At 53.1% G+C, this 15,904-nt stretch overlaps 1 protein-coding gene across 7 annotated transcripts in view; it reads right to left on the bottom strand.

Annotated features, from left to right (window-relative positions):
* Hdac7 (histone deacetylase 7) overlaps positions 1-15,904 on the bottom strand; it is a 35,669-nt gene that overhangs the window by 14,814 nt on the left and 4,951 nt on the right. For 5 of the 7 annotated variants that reach the window (XM_005067158.4, XM_021225497.2, XM_021225496.2 and 2 more), the window contains 4 exons: positions 1,683-1,873; positions 1,500-1,590; positions 1,094-1,205; positions 100-215 (listed from right to left, as the gene is read on the bottom strand). In XM_005067158.4, coding sequence (XP_005067215.1) covers positions 100-215; positions 1,094-1,205; positions 1,500-1,590; positions 1,683-1,873 — 510 coding nt within the window. Of the gene's footprint in view, positions 1-99; positions 216-1,093; positions 1,206-1,499; positions 1,591-1,682; positions 1,874-2,412; positions 7,965-13,130; positions 14,831-15,904 lie in introns of those variants that run through there. The other 2 variants (XM_040753895.1, XM_013111178.3) reach the window with 2 other exon arrangements.

The following is a 15,904-nucleotide window of genomic DNA, read 5'->3' as shown; positions in this document are numbered from 1 at the left end:
GAAACCTGGTGTGCCAACTGACCCAGTCCTCCCGCAGTCTCATACCCCTGACCTAAATCCCTTGGCCTACTCTAATCCCCACGAAGCTCTGCCCCTCACCTGTTTTACGAAGGGGAAAGTGTTCCGGGGCTTCAGTGGGCAGGCTGGGAACTGGAGGCAGGAAGCTGCTAAGCATGGAGCGGGCAGCACCCTCTGTGTCCAAGGGCTCAAGAGTTCTGTGGGGATGAATGTCAAGGCCACTTCAGAAGCCGGGACGCCCAAAGGCCTTGAAATCTCACTCTGCACAGACGCCTTCCTGAGCCCAGCCGCCAGGAGAACAGCCACCAACACAGCCGGGCAGTGTGGAGCCAGCATGACAGGAGTCATCTCCAGGTGGCAGTAGTGCATTACCCGTGCTAACATACATGTTCTGCTCCAGGTATAAAACCCAGGCCTTGGAAGCTCAGGGCCTCCTGGAGACTCAGTGTCTCCTGTGGTAAGAGTCTTTGCAAGAACCAGGACTTCTGTGCATGCAGAGCCTGAGGTGAGATGTGGGGAAGGAACTAAAGGGGAGAGGAGGCGGGTCCTCGCTGAGGGGGACTTGGGGAGCCATGTTTAGGCACGGAGTAAGAAGCAGGTGGTAGGTGTTGGGGAGGAAAGGGGACATGAGCTCACTCGCTCACACACTTACACACTTACACACTCACACTCACTGACACACTCACTCACGGACACACTCACTCACTACTCACTCACACACTCACTCAATCACACACACTCACTACTCACACACTCACTCACACACACACTCACACTCACTCACACACTCACTCCTCACACACTCACACTCACTCACTCACTCATTCACTACTCACTCACTCACTGACACACTCACTACTCACACACTCACACACTCACTCACTCACACACACTCACACTCACTCCTCACACACTCACACTCACTCACTCACACACACTCACTCACTCACTGACACATTCACTCACTACTCACTCACTCACACACACTCACTCACACACTTACTCACTCGCTCACTCACAGGTGAGTGTGTAGGGGGGAGGGGGTACAGAAAGGACCTGAGGGATGGTGAGCTACCTGTAGGGAATACTGGGGCTGCTGGGATGAACTGTTCTCTCAAGGGCTGCCTGCTGTTTCTTCAGGATCACCTCAGCCAGCTTCTGCTTGACCACACTGCTGGCTACGGCACCTGTAGCGGCAGAGAAATGAGAAGGCTGGCAATGGGGAGATAGGAAGCCTCTTAGGGACATTCTCTGCCCACTGTCCAAGCCACACGTTAGTACACCAGGGGCTCCTCAGGCCACAGAGCTACGCCCGAGGCCCCACCTCTCCTGTGAAGCCTCTAGACACTCCCACCCCCGCTTCTGCTCATGGGCAGAAGGGAGGGCATCCCAGTACATGGTGACCCTCCCACACACCCCTCCCAGGCCCACGGTGGGGCCTGAGCGCCTGGCGGAGGGCAGGGGAGAAGCCTCCCTCTTACTTCGCTTGCTCTTGTCTTTATTGAGAAGCTGCCGGAGTTCTTGTTCCTGCTGTCCCCCCTGAAGCTCCGGCATTGGTGGGTCCATTGAGAGCTGTGGACAGAGCCAGCAGCTCAGGGAGGGGTAAAGGACGGGGCTAGGGTCTGGGGAAGCTGGGATGTGTCTAGGGAGTTCTCTATCTTTACCCTCATGGGCTCAGCCGAACGCTGTTGCTGTTGCAGGCCGGCCAGGAAGAGATGGCGGTGCAAACGCTGGGGGTGCTGCAGAGCCAGCAGCGCAGGCTCTGGTGGGGGCTCCACTGTGGGCCGCTGGCCCACGCGCAGGTCCATGGGCTGGGGCTGGGAGCCTGGTGTGTCTGGCTGGAGGGCAGGGCAGCCTGGGGACACACAGCAGAGTCAGGTGGAAGGCTAGTCTGCAGGAACACGGTCACAGACAGACTACTGTAGAAACACCCTCAGGGGGCCTTTTCCTCACATAAGCTGGGCCTGTGAGCTACAGGTGGGTCCTGGATTCCATTCTACCTGTGAGAAAGAAGGTCTGCAGACACACTCCCTTCCCATTGCTGGTAGCTAGAACTGAGCCATAGGGCTGTAAGCATGGCGTCTTCCCCCTGGAATGCTTTTCCACTGGCCTGGAGCTAAGCTTACGGGGTTTCCTGAGATGGTGATGCAGTTCTAGGCTCTCTGTTTGCCTTTGACCTTCTAGGAATGAGGTCAGCCTGGCTCAAGGAGGGAGAGACCAGGCAGGTAACCAGCCCCCAGTCTATGGGCCTCCCACCCCTCGGCTGCCATTCTCCATGCTCTGGACCACCCTGGTCCTTGGGATTCAGATACAGTGCCTGGAGCTCACAAGCAGCCCTGGCTGGCCCCCTAGGGTCTACAAAACCCTGCTTTCAGGGCAGGCTCCTCAGCTCACCAGGCCCATGAGCTCGTGGTGCAGACTCCTGCTTCGCATTCGAGCCAGCTGTGGGCCTGGCCTGGCAAGGACAGCAGGCTCAGCTGCTTCTTCTCCAGTGTCCTCTGCACCCACGCCAGGAGCACCTTGCCAAGGCCGTGGGTGCAGGAGCTATTTATAGCTCGCCAGCAGACCAGGGACAATGCCAGCATAGCCAGCTGGCCAGGCCGGGCTAAGCAACCCGGGATGCTGAGATGCTAAGAGGTGGGGGGGGCTGCTGCTGCAGCGGGGGGTGGGGGGTCCTGGGGAAGGGAAAGGATGAGAGTACAAGGAGAGGAGAAACTCCCCACGGGGGCCTTCTTCAGGGATCCCCTTACAGAGCAGCCACACTATCCTCGGGGTCTGGCACTGATGAGGAATGGGACGATCCCCAGCGAAACACCAATGGGAGAGTTGGGGAAATGTGACCTGTGGTCTGATGCAACCACAACAATCATAACCTTAACATCTGTGGTGCATGCATGCAACCAAACCCACTCAGCTCCCGGTCCACCTGCCCTGGATGCTAGCTAGTTATTGCTCTCCTTTATCCCAGAGGAGCCAAGTGAGGTCCCAACGTGAGGGGGACTGCCTAGAGTCACCCAGCAAGGGGCAGAAAGAGGATGGAGTCTCGTCCTGTTAAGGCCAATGCTCTGTTTTCCCACCAACACTCAGGAAATCACCTCCCTTGGAAGGAGCGAGGGAAGAACTCGTGGGATGTTGTCACTAAGGGGTGTCACTCCAACACTGGCTGTGAGATGGACATGAAGAAGAGTTGAGCCAGGCCGACCACAGCCCTCCAGTCACTTAGCAATTTGAGACTGTGCATCCAGATGCTACCCCCGGTAAGCAAATGCCAGGATTTGGTGCCCCTGCTCCTGTTCACATGGCTACCCAAGCATCATTCTGCTTGAGGATGGGCCTCCACTGGCAACGTAGTCCTGACCCACGAGAGGCTTGTATTCCCTAGTTCTGGTGTAGTGGCTTCCTGAGGCCATCCCCTTGATGGTGCAGGGGGCACCATACCTAGGCCCGTGGCTTCAGCCGCAGCAAACTAGAAGCAGCCTCTACAAGCTGCCACCATTCTTCACTGAGCGTTACCACCGCCAGCGCAAAGGGATGCCAGGAACAGAGGACAGCCTCTGTTCAGAACTTTGGGAATGCCTGTCAGGGTGGCTTAGCATTTGGCGGGGGCTAGCCCTATGACAAGGTACAGGAGTGGTTAAAGATCTCTGGGAAGCCTCCATCAGGCATTTTCCCATGAACACCTACCTCAACTTGGTCTCCTTCATGGGAACAAAGCCACCAACTCAGGCAGTGCCTTTTATCCCATAATAAACCAGAACCTTTTCCCCCTGGTCTTTGGTTCACAATGTCTCCTCACCCCTACATTCTGTTTCCCGAACCTCACTAACTGCTCAAAGCCCAGCGTGCAGCACCTCTTCCTCCTGGACTCCATGCTGGCCGCACACAGCATTGTAAGCTGTCCACGGGAAGGACTATGCCTGGGTTAAGCCCCAAAGGTTGGCTTTGGTTTGCCATTGCTCACCATCCCAGGACTTAGAATAGTGTAGCCTGGCATAAGGCAGACACTCAATAAACTCAGAATCACGGGGAAATCTTGGTATTGTTCCTCAGTGGCCTGGATGGTTCACACAGGTGAGGTTCATCAGTGATTTGGAGCAGCAGGATAAACTCCACAGGTCAGGGTTCTCTCATTTAGCACGGGTCACATGTTGCTACCACTGGCTTTTCTCTGTTTTTGTACATCCTGCCGTCCCAAGCTTCGGGACAGCTGAGCTAAGGTCCTCTGGCCTTTCAGTTCTTCGTGCCATGCGGAGTCACTACATAACTAGGTAGGTCCAGTGAGCCCCCGTAGGGAGTCAGAGAAAGGACAGCTTCAGGCTTCAATTCTAGACCTAGGCAGCAACAGGAAGCCCACCGTAACCCAGTCTTCCGGGAAGTGTGAGTAACAGCAGAGATGTTCCAGGACAGCAGGGAGCACCCAGAGAAAGTGGGTTCCCCGACTTACCCGGGAGCCATTTGTAGAAATCAGAAAGGTGAAGGTGTGTCTGGGGCAGGGCAAGGGAGGAGGGCTACTGCCCCTGGGGAGGGCGAGCTCCCTGCCACTCCAGGCCGGCTGGTGGGATCTCCAGCCTTTGCAGCCAGCTACTGAGTGGGTCAGCTAGCCACTCCGGCGCTTGGGCAAGGTGCACAAGATGAACTCCAGGAAGCCCCAGCTCACCCAACAGTGCCCTCAGCCCTCCCTCATGTGGTCAGATACTATCTTCCCTGGGCAGCCAAAGCACATTCCCAACAGTCTGAGGGGGGGAAGCAGGCTGGGAGGTGCACAGGGCCAGAAGTGGGAGCGTGTGGATGGGGAGGGCAGGAGAGAGCTGGGGAGAGCAGGCCCGGAGAAGCAGAAGGTAAATGTCTAGAACAGGAATGGTCTCACTGGAAAAGGCCTGGGCTGCGGCCACAGGTCAGGAGAGACCCGGTAGGAGCTGTGAAGTAGGGGAGACACACCCCAAGGGCCCCAGGATAGGGCCCTCTACTCCAGCTGCCCCGTTCCGTGTCTTGCCAACTTGACTGTCTAAGAAAAAAGGGTCACTAAGCCTTTCTGAGAGAACCTGGGTTAGGAATCTTTTCTTTGGAAATGGCTGCCTCCAGGCGTTAAGTGCTCAAGACACCTCACCTGTTCATAGTAAACACTGAACACCTCCCCCTACCCCAAGGATCGAGGAAACTGAGGACTTTCCACAGGCAGCATTTACAGCATTTAGCGGCTGTGCTCCTCAGACCGGACCTAGTGCACAAGGCCACTTCCTGAAGGAGATGGGTGCTGCTTTCTGGGCCTGTACTCGGCTCCAGGTGGGAGGGACTCATGCCTGGTACGGACATGCTGCCCCACCCATTAATCCAGCCATCTTTGGAGGTCTGCCCAACCCATGTCGGGACGGGGCTGATGCTATCCGCTCTCCTCACTTCTCATGCACTGAGTGTCCCCACACCTTAGCATAGCATTAATTATGGTATGGATGGTGGCGTTTATCAGTCATCATCACCTGCACTACAACATCTTTTAAGGTACAGGAGGCCCTTTGGTGCTGATCACACACAAGGATCCTCTCTGGACTCCCTGCCTAAGACATGACTATTTCAAAAGGCTTGTGATCCCCAAGGAACACCTATCCCAGAGGTTACCTCCTCTTCCGAATAATCTTCATTCTGGATGTCTTGGGACCCCCTTTCTTCTGGGGGCCCGGGTCCTGAGAGGTTTCTGCACTGACTCTTAGTGAGTTTCATGTATAACAGCTACTTTTGGTTGTCAACATACCTGGGAAGGGGGCCACCTCAGCTGAACACCCCCGTCAGACCGGCCCGAGGGTATGTCTGTGAGGTATTCTTTGTTTTGTTTTGTTGTTTTTTTAATCACTAATTGATGGAGGAGAGCAGTGCCGCCACCCCTGGGCAGGTGGCCCTGAGTTGCACAAGGAAGGTAGCTGAGAGAGGCATAGAGAACAAGACGGTAAGCAACATCCTCCATGGTTTCTACCTCTGGGTTTCTGCTTGAACTCCTTCCCTGACTTCCCTCAATGATGGATGCACTATGATGTGGAACCGTAAGCCATATAAACCCTTGCCTCCTCCATGTTGCTTTTGGTCATGGTATTTACCACAGCAACAGAAATAGGCTGTCAGGCCCAGCCAGAGGTCCCTGCATCCTGGGAATTAACTCGCACTTTCCCCCTGCCCTTGCCTTCACGCTTTCAAGCAGTGAGACCTTCCGTGCCTCGTGCCTCTGGTAACCACAGGTCTGGACACCGCGCTCTGTGGAAAGGAGAAGAACTCATAACCTTGGGCCTTGTGGTTTGTTACGATGACTGCAGGGATAGTTTGTGGTGGTGACCTATGACATAAGCTCTACTCAGAAGAGCCACCTGGATGTGTGCACACATGCATGCCGGTAAGGAGGTAAAGAGACTGAATCCAAAAGCACTTTCTAGAAAGCACCTCTCTATTCCCTAGCTCTCTGCTAAGAACCACAGAGTTCAAAACACCTGGGGATATTTCTCTGCATGAAGAGGAAAGGCATCTCATGACGCCGTTACGAAGGCTGAGTTGAGAAGAGAAAGGGAGTAACTTACATTACAATTCCATTCCATCTTGGATTTGCCCCCCCCCATGACCTCGCCACCTTCCTCAAAGGGTGGCTATCATCCATTTAGGGTCAAACCACATGAAAAACAAGGAGAAAACGACCTAAGGAACCAAGAACACTGTGGTTGGGGAGTCCTCAGGAGACTGGCTACCCACCCCATTTTCCACCTCTTTTGAAAGCAACTACAATTGGGCTGAAGCAGTTTGCTCAGTGTGGGGAACCTGGACTAACAAGTTTCCTTCCTGAGGCCGAGCATTTTCTGTCTCTACTGTCACCAGAATCAAGAGCCTCAGCTATTCTGCCACCATGGTCCATCACAGCCCTGAGCAATCTCCAGACTAGACAGAACACCGTGGGGTTCCACCCTGTGTCCCTCCGTTCCCCGCCCCCACACGCTGGGTTTCTAGGCCTTACATCACTGTCTCAAGCCCTAGGTTTGACCTCATCTGCCCCACAAGGTGACAAGAATCCTGAGCCCAGTTCAGTCTCAAATCCCTGGTCCCTGGCTATTAGCTAGAAAGGAAGTTCCGGGAAGACCAGGCCTTAGCTGCAAGGGGAAGCAGACAGAGACAGCAGGCCAAGGTCCTCGGTTATGGGCTGAGTCCTATACCTCAGCCATGACACAGGAAGAGCAAAGCCTGACTCCTTGTGGGGACTGGCAGAGGAGGTAAGAGGGCCCCAGGGGAGTCCAAGAATAACCAAGGAGAAGGCATGCCATGGTTGTCAGGCCTCTAAGAGGCTTTTCAGGGCCATGGGTAAACGGCTCTTCTTCCAGGCATCTGACTTAACCTAGGAACTCGCAGACCAACACTGTGGTGGCAGACAGAGGTGTGAGAAGGATGCTGGTTCACCAGCAGGAGCCCAGGCAGACCAGTGTGACAAGTGATTCCAGACACAGGTGATGACTCCCTCCAGGGGCCACAGAGCTGCTGGGCTCAGGAGACTCAGCTATTGAGCCCTGTTTCCTGCTTTCCAACAGTTTCAAACAGCCCTCACCTATAATGAGGCTGAGACGGGAATCAATACTTTGAGGCTACAGAGAAGAGCCTCTCTTCCAAAATCAAGCAAAGAAACATGAAATACAGCTTAGCCTGACCTCCAATTCTTAATCCTCCTGCCTCGGCTTCCTGAGTAATAGTCCACAGGCATGTAGAACACGGGAACATGCCTCCATCTTTAGTTAACTCTTTTTTGACAGGTTTTCAATATGGAGCCCTAGCTGACCTGAAAATGACTATGTAACCCTGGATGGCCTAGAACTCGTTATGTGGCCCACTTCCTAAGTGCCAGGATTACAGTACAGGCTACCACAATCAGCCTTTAATTGATTTGTTTGTTTCGTTTTTTGAGACAGGGTCTCTATATAGCCCTGGTTGTCCTGGAACTCGCTCTGTAGACCAGGCTGACCTAGAACTCACAGAGATCTGCCTGCCACTGCCTCCCAAGCGCTGGGATTAAAGATGTGTGCCATCACCACCTAGTTCCTTTAGCTGACTTAAAAAAAAAAAGAAAAAGAACATATACTTCTGGGGGTAAAATGTCAATGGCTTTAAAATATTTTTTAGGGGCCAAGGCAATAGTTTGGTTGGTGAACTTCTTGCAGTGTAAACAGGAGGACACAAGTTTAATCTCCAGCATCCACATGAGAAGCCGGGGTATAAGAGCTGGAGAGATGGCTCCCTGGATAATAACACTGGCTGCTCCTTCAGAGGACCTGGGTTCAATTCCCAGCACCCACATGGTGGCTCACAACTGTCTGTGACTGTTCCAGGGGATCAGACACCTTCTCCTGGCCTCTGAAGGCACTGTACACACATTATACACAGACATACACATAAGCCAAACATTCCTACACGTAAAATAAAATAAAAATTTAAAAAGCCAGCTGGCTGTAGCGACATACACTTACAATTTAGTACTAGGGAGGCAGAGACAAGAGGATCCCTGGGACTCAGTGGCCTAACCATCCCTAAGTTCTAGTAAAAGACTGTCTCAAAAGAACATGTCTTGCCAGGTGGTGGTGGTGGTGGTGGTGGCGGCGGCGGCGGTGGCAGTGGCTGCGGCAGCTCACGCCTTTAATCCCAGCACTCGGGAGGCAGAGCCAGGTGAATCTCTGTGAGTTCGAGACCAGCCTGGTCTACAAGAGCTAGTTCCAGGACAGCCTCCAAAGTCACAGAGAAACCCTGTCTCGAAAAACTGAAAAAACAAAAAACATGTCTTTTGAGAAACCACCTGAAATTGGCCTTTGTTTCCACACACATGTACTCCATACACACGAGCACACAAATACACCTGTACATGTACACATACATGAAAACACACCTTCATGCTCACACATGCATGAATACATGCACGCCTGTATGTGCGCAAACAATTTTTTTTCCAAGACAAGGTTTCTCTGTGTAGCCCTGGCTGTCTTGGAATTCACTCTGTAGACCAGGCTGGCCTCAAACTCACAGATATCCCTCTGCCTCTGTCTCCTAAGTGCTGAGATTAAAGACGTGCATCACCACCACCCAGGCACACACACAACTTTTTAAAAAAATATATTACTACTTTATATTACAATCTAAAAAAAGAATTAAAAATGCATAGTATTTACAGTTATTAAAAAACAAATAACCTAAAAATGTATGACAGAATACACATTTCTCACTCAATCTAGATGCCCTAAAATTTTCTTTGAATTAGATCTTTTTAAAACAGTTTCTTGTATCCACCCCCACCTTCCAAAACTTCATGGTCTGGGTTCTGAACTGCTTCTTGCTCAGGTTTAGCCAGAGCCTAGGGGACAGTCAGTAGGCTCTCAAGTGAGGGGACTGGGCTAGGAGACCAGGTGGGGAGAGCTAGATACATAACAACATCTGGTAGAGCTTTACCTGCCCCATCTGCAATCAAAAGAGGCCAGCTGTGGTCATCCATATGCCACACAGCTGCCCATTACTCTGTCCGCTCCAAACCCAGAAGAGCCCGCACTCTGGTCCCAGTGCACCCCCCTCCTCAAACATAGGCATTTGCCTTGCACATGTCCTCAGCTCCATCACTTGCCCCTACCCTCCCAACAGCAGGGGCTTCCCTTTCCCTTCCACCCAAACTGTAGTGAGGTAGCGGCATTAGTTTCTCCAAGTGCCCTTCATCTGCTAACTTACCCAATGCTAACAAGCCCCACGAGGTTACTGCTTTTACCTCTGCTATCTAGATGGGTAGACTAATACCCAGCAGCATTAAATAACCTGAGGTCAGGTGCTGGAGAGATGGCTCAGGCATTAAGAGCACTTACTGCTCTAGCAGAGGACCAATGTCCGGTTCCCAGCACCCACATGGCAGATCACCACTGTCTGTGACACCAGTTGCAGGGGATCCCAGGCCTCTTCTGACCTCCTTGGGTTCCTGCACACACACTGTGCACATACATACACTCAGGCACATTTTGCAAGTGCAAAAGACCTGAGGTCGCATAGCATGATGGCTCTAGAACTAACACGCCTCTCAGCTGACCAGTGCAGGGCAAACACGGCAAAGAAAGCTCTTCACCTCCAGAGTGTGCTAGCGGCAACCCCAGGCCTATGCAGGGCAGAGGCCACAGGCTGTCTCAGTTACCTGTGGGAGTCCATGAATTCAGTCCCAAAGAGTCACTTGCAGGAACTGGACTTGGTAGAAGCCAAGCAATGACAGGACTGTTAGCTACAGGTTTGGGGGTTCAGAGGAGAACCTGCTCCATTTTTTCTACTCAGTGGTTGCATCTCTTCTCCAAATCAGGGGTTCTCAACCTTCCTAATGCTGTGACCCCTTAAGACAACTCCTCATGTTGTGGTGACCCTGAACCATAAAATGGTTTCATTGCTACTTCACAATTGTAATTTTGCTACTGCTATGAATCGTAATGCAAATATCTTGTGTTTTCCAATAGTCTTAGGCAACCCCTGTGAAAGGGTCATTCAACACCCCCAGGGCTCTCAACCTGCAGGCTGAGAACCGCTGCTCTAGAGGCTTTCAAGCCCTCCTATAGCCTCTTACAGGAGGCCCCAAAACAAACGGTACTGTAGACACAGGCTCAGCTGGCAGATGGGCAGCTTGGGATGGTTGCCTACACAGATGGCGGTCTGGGGGCAGCTCCAAGGGGATGGGGAGAAGGAGATGGCTGGCATGGCAAGTTGGACATCCAGACATCAGAGTGCTGGCTTCAGGCTGCCCCCGCACCCCGTAGTGAACAGGCCCCCTTCTCCTCCACCTCCGGGTGGCTGGGGCTCTAGGGCAGTTATTTTTAGCTTTTGACACCTGGGTATTTTGCAGCCACAGGATATCCGGTTTGGAGTCCCTTTCTGGGAATCCCACACGCGGCTGTTGTAAACAGCCCCACACAGTGGTGGCCTGAGCCAGGAGCCAGCCTCTCCCCCTCCCCAGCCCCCCTGTTTGAGATGAATCAAACAGGAAGTAGATGTCACCATGGCTGTGGCAGCTCAAGCTTCCCAGGAGTGGCAGTGTGCCCCCTGGCTCTCCGTCACCTACCTACCACTTCATTCCTCCTCTGGTGGCCTCTCAGGAACCCTGAGGCAGAGGTCTGGGTCATCTGCCTGAAGGCATGGCACTCTTTAAAGCTTTGCTGCTGCCTGCTAAAGAACGTGGACCACTCCTTAGCCTTTCTGAACTCCCTCTGTGGAGCAGGAGCACACACCTCCTCAGGGTGGCTCTCCAAGCCACCACTCCCCATCTCCAGGGCCTGCCTTGCGACCTGGCCTGCTCTGAAATGCCCTGCCCACCTGAGAAGACAGGCTGCCCGGTCCAGACTGCCCTGGTATTTCCAGGCACTGAAAGCCCTCAGGCACGTAAGATCTAAGTAAGTTCTACCTTCACTCACAACTCCCTTGGTCCGGTAGCTCCAATCTTATTGGAAGTTCACTACAAAGTCTAGTCACTATTTTTTTTTTCTATCACAAGGCAAACATCCTATGCAGGCAAGATTTGAGACCCCATCTGTAACGTGGGGGCTACAAGCTTAGGGTTTGTCAGCCTCTGCCTTGTCTCTCTCCTCCCCCTCCCCCCTCCCCACCACTCCCTCAGCCCCCGGTGCCCACTTCACCCAGCAGCCAGTTCCAGCCAGCCTTTCTCAACTGCTTGCCCCAACAGGAAGCACAGTCACCACCCCAATGCTGCCTCTGGGGGCGGTGTCTTTTCCCCCCTTGAGGGTTGCCATTGGGTTGGGCCTATCTGTGCACCCCACTCCTGCTTGCTCCTGAGTCCTGCCTTTCCCCGCTGCCTGGAGAAGGGCTTTCTTAGTGCCCTCCACATGAGCCACCCAAAGGTGTCCCAGCCTAGTCCTGAGCTGGCAGGGGAAAGGTCCAAGTTACTCGGCACACTACTCTAACCATCAATATGAAAGATTGTAACCGCTAGTATTGATAATGACCAACAGGCACATATTAATGCCGACAACCTATTTCCACCACAGTTGGTAGCAGCACCACAGTTAGTGCTCTTACAAAGGAAACTTGGGAAACATGCAAAGGGCAGTGTGGCTTAAGCCACAGAGAGCTTGTCTAACAAGAGCGAGGCCCTGGGCTTATCCCCAGCTTCACAAAAGACAGAAGAGAAAGGAAAGCAAAAGAGAGGGGAGGGGAGAGAAAAGGAGGGAGGGAAGAAGGGAGAAAACTTGCTTGGGCTTCCAAAACCTAAGCTTGTGATCAGCACACTGGCACAGATGCCTCCTAATAGGTGGTGAAGAGAGGCCACGAAGGGACACATAGGACGGTGAAGCGACTCCCGGCACTGGCACACTTCCACAAGGCACGAGATGCTTTGCCCAAAACACACCAAATAACCAACACCACCTCTGCTGAGTCCCTCCCGTGTCTTTGTCTCTAGGAAGCTCGCCTTCACTTCCTCATTCATCTTTTATTTCCCCAGTTTCTTGAATGTGCATTTTACCATTTTACTCGCTTCCTGTAAGCTGCTTCCAGCAGGGTATATAACTAAACAAGCAGACCTCCCAGGGCTGCCTGAGAGGATCACATGCTGCGAGAGTATTCTGGAAACTGTCAAGTCCCGTAGGAAATTCCAGTTGCATAACCAGAGCAAGTCACCCTAAGACTGGTACTCAGAATAAATTCCTTTGGAAGGCTACAGCCTCACTCCCAAGCCTCTCCCCTGGGCAGACCCTGGGCAGGTGGAAGGGTGGGGACACCCACTAGTGCAGAAAGAAACACCCACACTCAGGACAGTGAAGTAACCCTAGTTTTGGAGAAGGTGGAGGGCACCGGCCACAGACCCTGTCCTCCCATTGGCCTGGGGGTGGGCTCTTAGTACACACCAGGCAAATGGGAGGCATCTGGAGTCTGTGAATAGCAACGAGCTATGAATGCTGGCACTCACTGAGATGCCACATTAATATTAATGACAGTAAATACCCCAGACATCCCCAAATCCAGGCATGCCGTAGTATTCTCCTCCTGTTATTTTTGGAAGATGGCAGAAGTCTATCAAGCAGATCCTCTGTGCAATCCCATTCCCTTCTGAGACCAGGACTGCCCCTGACACTTACCAAAGATCTCTCCAGACCACAACTCCAGCTAGGGTGCTTACACAGCCTTCAGGGAATTCAGCAGCCAGATGTATTGTGTGGTCCTGAGCAACTAGTACCAACAAAGTAACTTCAAAGACAATTTCTAGCCAAATGGAGACTGGGCGAGATGATGATGATACACAGGAAGGTAGAGATCGCTGACCAAAAAAAAAAAAAAGAAAAGAAAAGAAAAAACAAAACAAAAAAAACAGCACACACAGCGCAATCTCATTTTAGCAAAAAAAGAGCTTCTAGGGGTACACGAGAAAGTGGAAAGGTATATGCTGGGGGCCCAGGGCTTCCCATGTGGAGTTCGGCAGTATGCTCTCCTTTGCATTAATGCTGTTGCCCTGTATTGTCTGTCTCTGCAGAAGTTTCTTTTGCGGTAAGAATTCATTGTACACACACATATATGTGCACACCCTAAGCAAAGTCTACACATGACCAGGGGTCTCCTGCAAACCAGGTTACGGGGCTTTCAAGGATTGCACTCCACATATTCTTGGACCCCCGTCTCCCCAGGGAACCCATGTCATCTACACGCGCTGGGCATCGGCCTCCTGTGAATCATGCTGAGGGCCTAGCCCAAGCTAAGCAAAGTCGGGCCTTTCTTAATTGAATGCCTGTCAGCTGAATAATGATATTTCCTGAAAGCAATGCCTCATGTCTCCTCCAGGGCCAGTGCACTGGGAATACAGCTGCTGTCACCCTCCTTTGCTTCACCCTCCTAAGGGCTGCCATGGAGGAGCTAAAAGAAAGGTCACCATTAGCAGATGCTGGCAAGGTACTCCACATAGGAGGCCATTAAGGGGCTATCTGCCCAGCATGGCAAGGCAGTCTCCTTGACAAGCCAGCTGGCTATGAGGCCTGGAGTCCCCCCCTCACCCTGCTTCTCTGGAAAGGGAGTGAACGAGAGAGAAGCAGGGGTCCACCCTGTGACTATTGGCTATAGACTCCTGCTGTTCCAGGCCCACAAGGGTGGAGGAATCTAGAGCAGGGAATTTGGCCTGGTTTTTCCTGTGAACTGGGGCTGGGCCCCGTTCTGTCATACATCCAACATTCTCTATTTCTGACCTTCAAAAATATGAACAATAACACCAATAATAAGGATGAGTATTCAGCGTGCACCGGTTTCCTACCAGACATGGCATAAGTCACGTACACTATCTCCTTTAATCTCTATAGCAACTCTGTGAGATTGAAAACATAATCATGTTCACATTAGCAATAAAGAAACGGAGTCGCAGAGAAGAAGGTACCCTGTACCTTAGCCTGTCGCTGGAGATAGAGAAATTCAGCCCAGGCCAACCATTCTTTCCTCTTGCCCCTACTGGAAGCACCTCTCGCTGGGTTTGCCACTGGCACAGGATGTTTTAGACTCCACCAAGAGTTTACACTCCCATGACGACGGCTCCTCCGGAAAAGCCAGGAGGAAACAGACTTTGAAGCCTCAGCATCCTCACACAAGCCCCCACAGCTACCCCACTAGCCTTGGGTTTCAGTCCTCTCCATTTCACCCAACCCTTCTGGCCCAGAGCCTTATCTACTTTGAGCCCTGGGCTCCCTGCGTGCAACCCCGTGCAGAGCGGCAGGGTGAGGGTGCTCAGTCTGCTGCCTCACCAGCTCTCCACGGTGACTCACTCCGGGACCCAGGGGAAGCACAGCCCCGTTTGCCGCGCCTCCAGCTCCCCGCCTCCACATTTGCTAACCGAAACCCGACTGCTGCTATTTTTAACCCTCCAGCTCCCCCCTTGCCTGGGGCTCCCCCCCTTCACCCCCACCCCCTTGCCCCAACCCGGTGGCACCAGTCTGTCATTCTGAGAGCACTTCTACAACCCGAAGGCCCCGGAGGGCGCAGCGGATGCCCCGGAAACAAGTCGGTTACAGCCCAGTCTCCGAATTCCCCCACCCCGACTCTTTCCGAACCTGTACCTCCCAGGCTGCCCTGCTCCTCCCGGCCATCCAGAGGGCTGCAGAAAGGGAACCGGACTTCTAGGTTGTGGGTTACTGTAGGAAAAAGGAGTGGGCTCCTTGGATTCAGCTCCGCGGGGAGCTAAACTGAAGGCAGGGGAATGGGAGTTCCCTGGTTATTCCCAGCTTTTGAAGCCGAGGGTTTAGGACACCAGAGTTTCCCATCTCAGCCTGGCAATGTGAGGAGAAGGAAAGCGGCCTGGGGATAGGGTAGGGTCACTGAGTCCGATCTGCCTCCTCCGCTCCCCCACCCCCAATAGGAGCCTGCAGCTGGGGCACGGAAGACTGGAAGGCTAAGGAAGGAAGGCACTTGAGGCGCCTGAAGAGAGGAAGCAAAGGGGAGGGAAGCAGACCTCTTCTCTTCTAGGCTCCTCCAATCCCTCGGGGCTGCACTTTCTTGTGCCAGTGGGAAGCTCTGGGTCTTCAAGGGAAAACCCTCTACTGAGGAGAGAGAGAGAAGAGGTCTGAAGACTGCAGGCCGACAGCAGGAAGGTTATGGCCAAATTGCTGATGTGAAAGTTAAACTCCTGAGAGAGGGGTGCAGGGGCAAGCCTGCAGGTGGACCCAAGGGGGTACTTCCTTCTGGCGGAAGTAAAGCAGATGGCTTGAACCAGACCCCTCTGCCCCTCTGGTCTGAGAATCATCCAGTTTGGGGAGCAAATGTGAGGGCATAGAAAGAAAACCTCCTATGCTTGGGTCTTCCCTACACACGGCCCCTCCTCCCATTTCTGTTATCTCCCAGGACCCAGGTCCACTCTGAGCCTTGACCCGCCCCCTCTCCT

Source organism: Mesocricetus auratus, unplaced genomic scaffold (assembly GCF_017639785.1).
Source record: "Mesocricetus auratus isolate SY011 unplaced genomic scaffold, BCM_Maur_2.0 Super-Scaffold_100010, whole genome shotgun sequence".
Lineage (NCBI taxonomy): Eukaryota > Metazoa > Chordata > Mammalia > Rodentia > Cricetidae > Mesocricetus > Mesocricetus auratus.
Note: the sequence above shows the minus strand (reverse complement) of the source record. Positions and strands in the feature narration are given on the sequence as shown.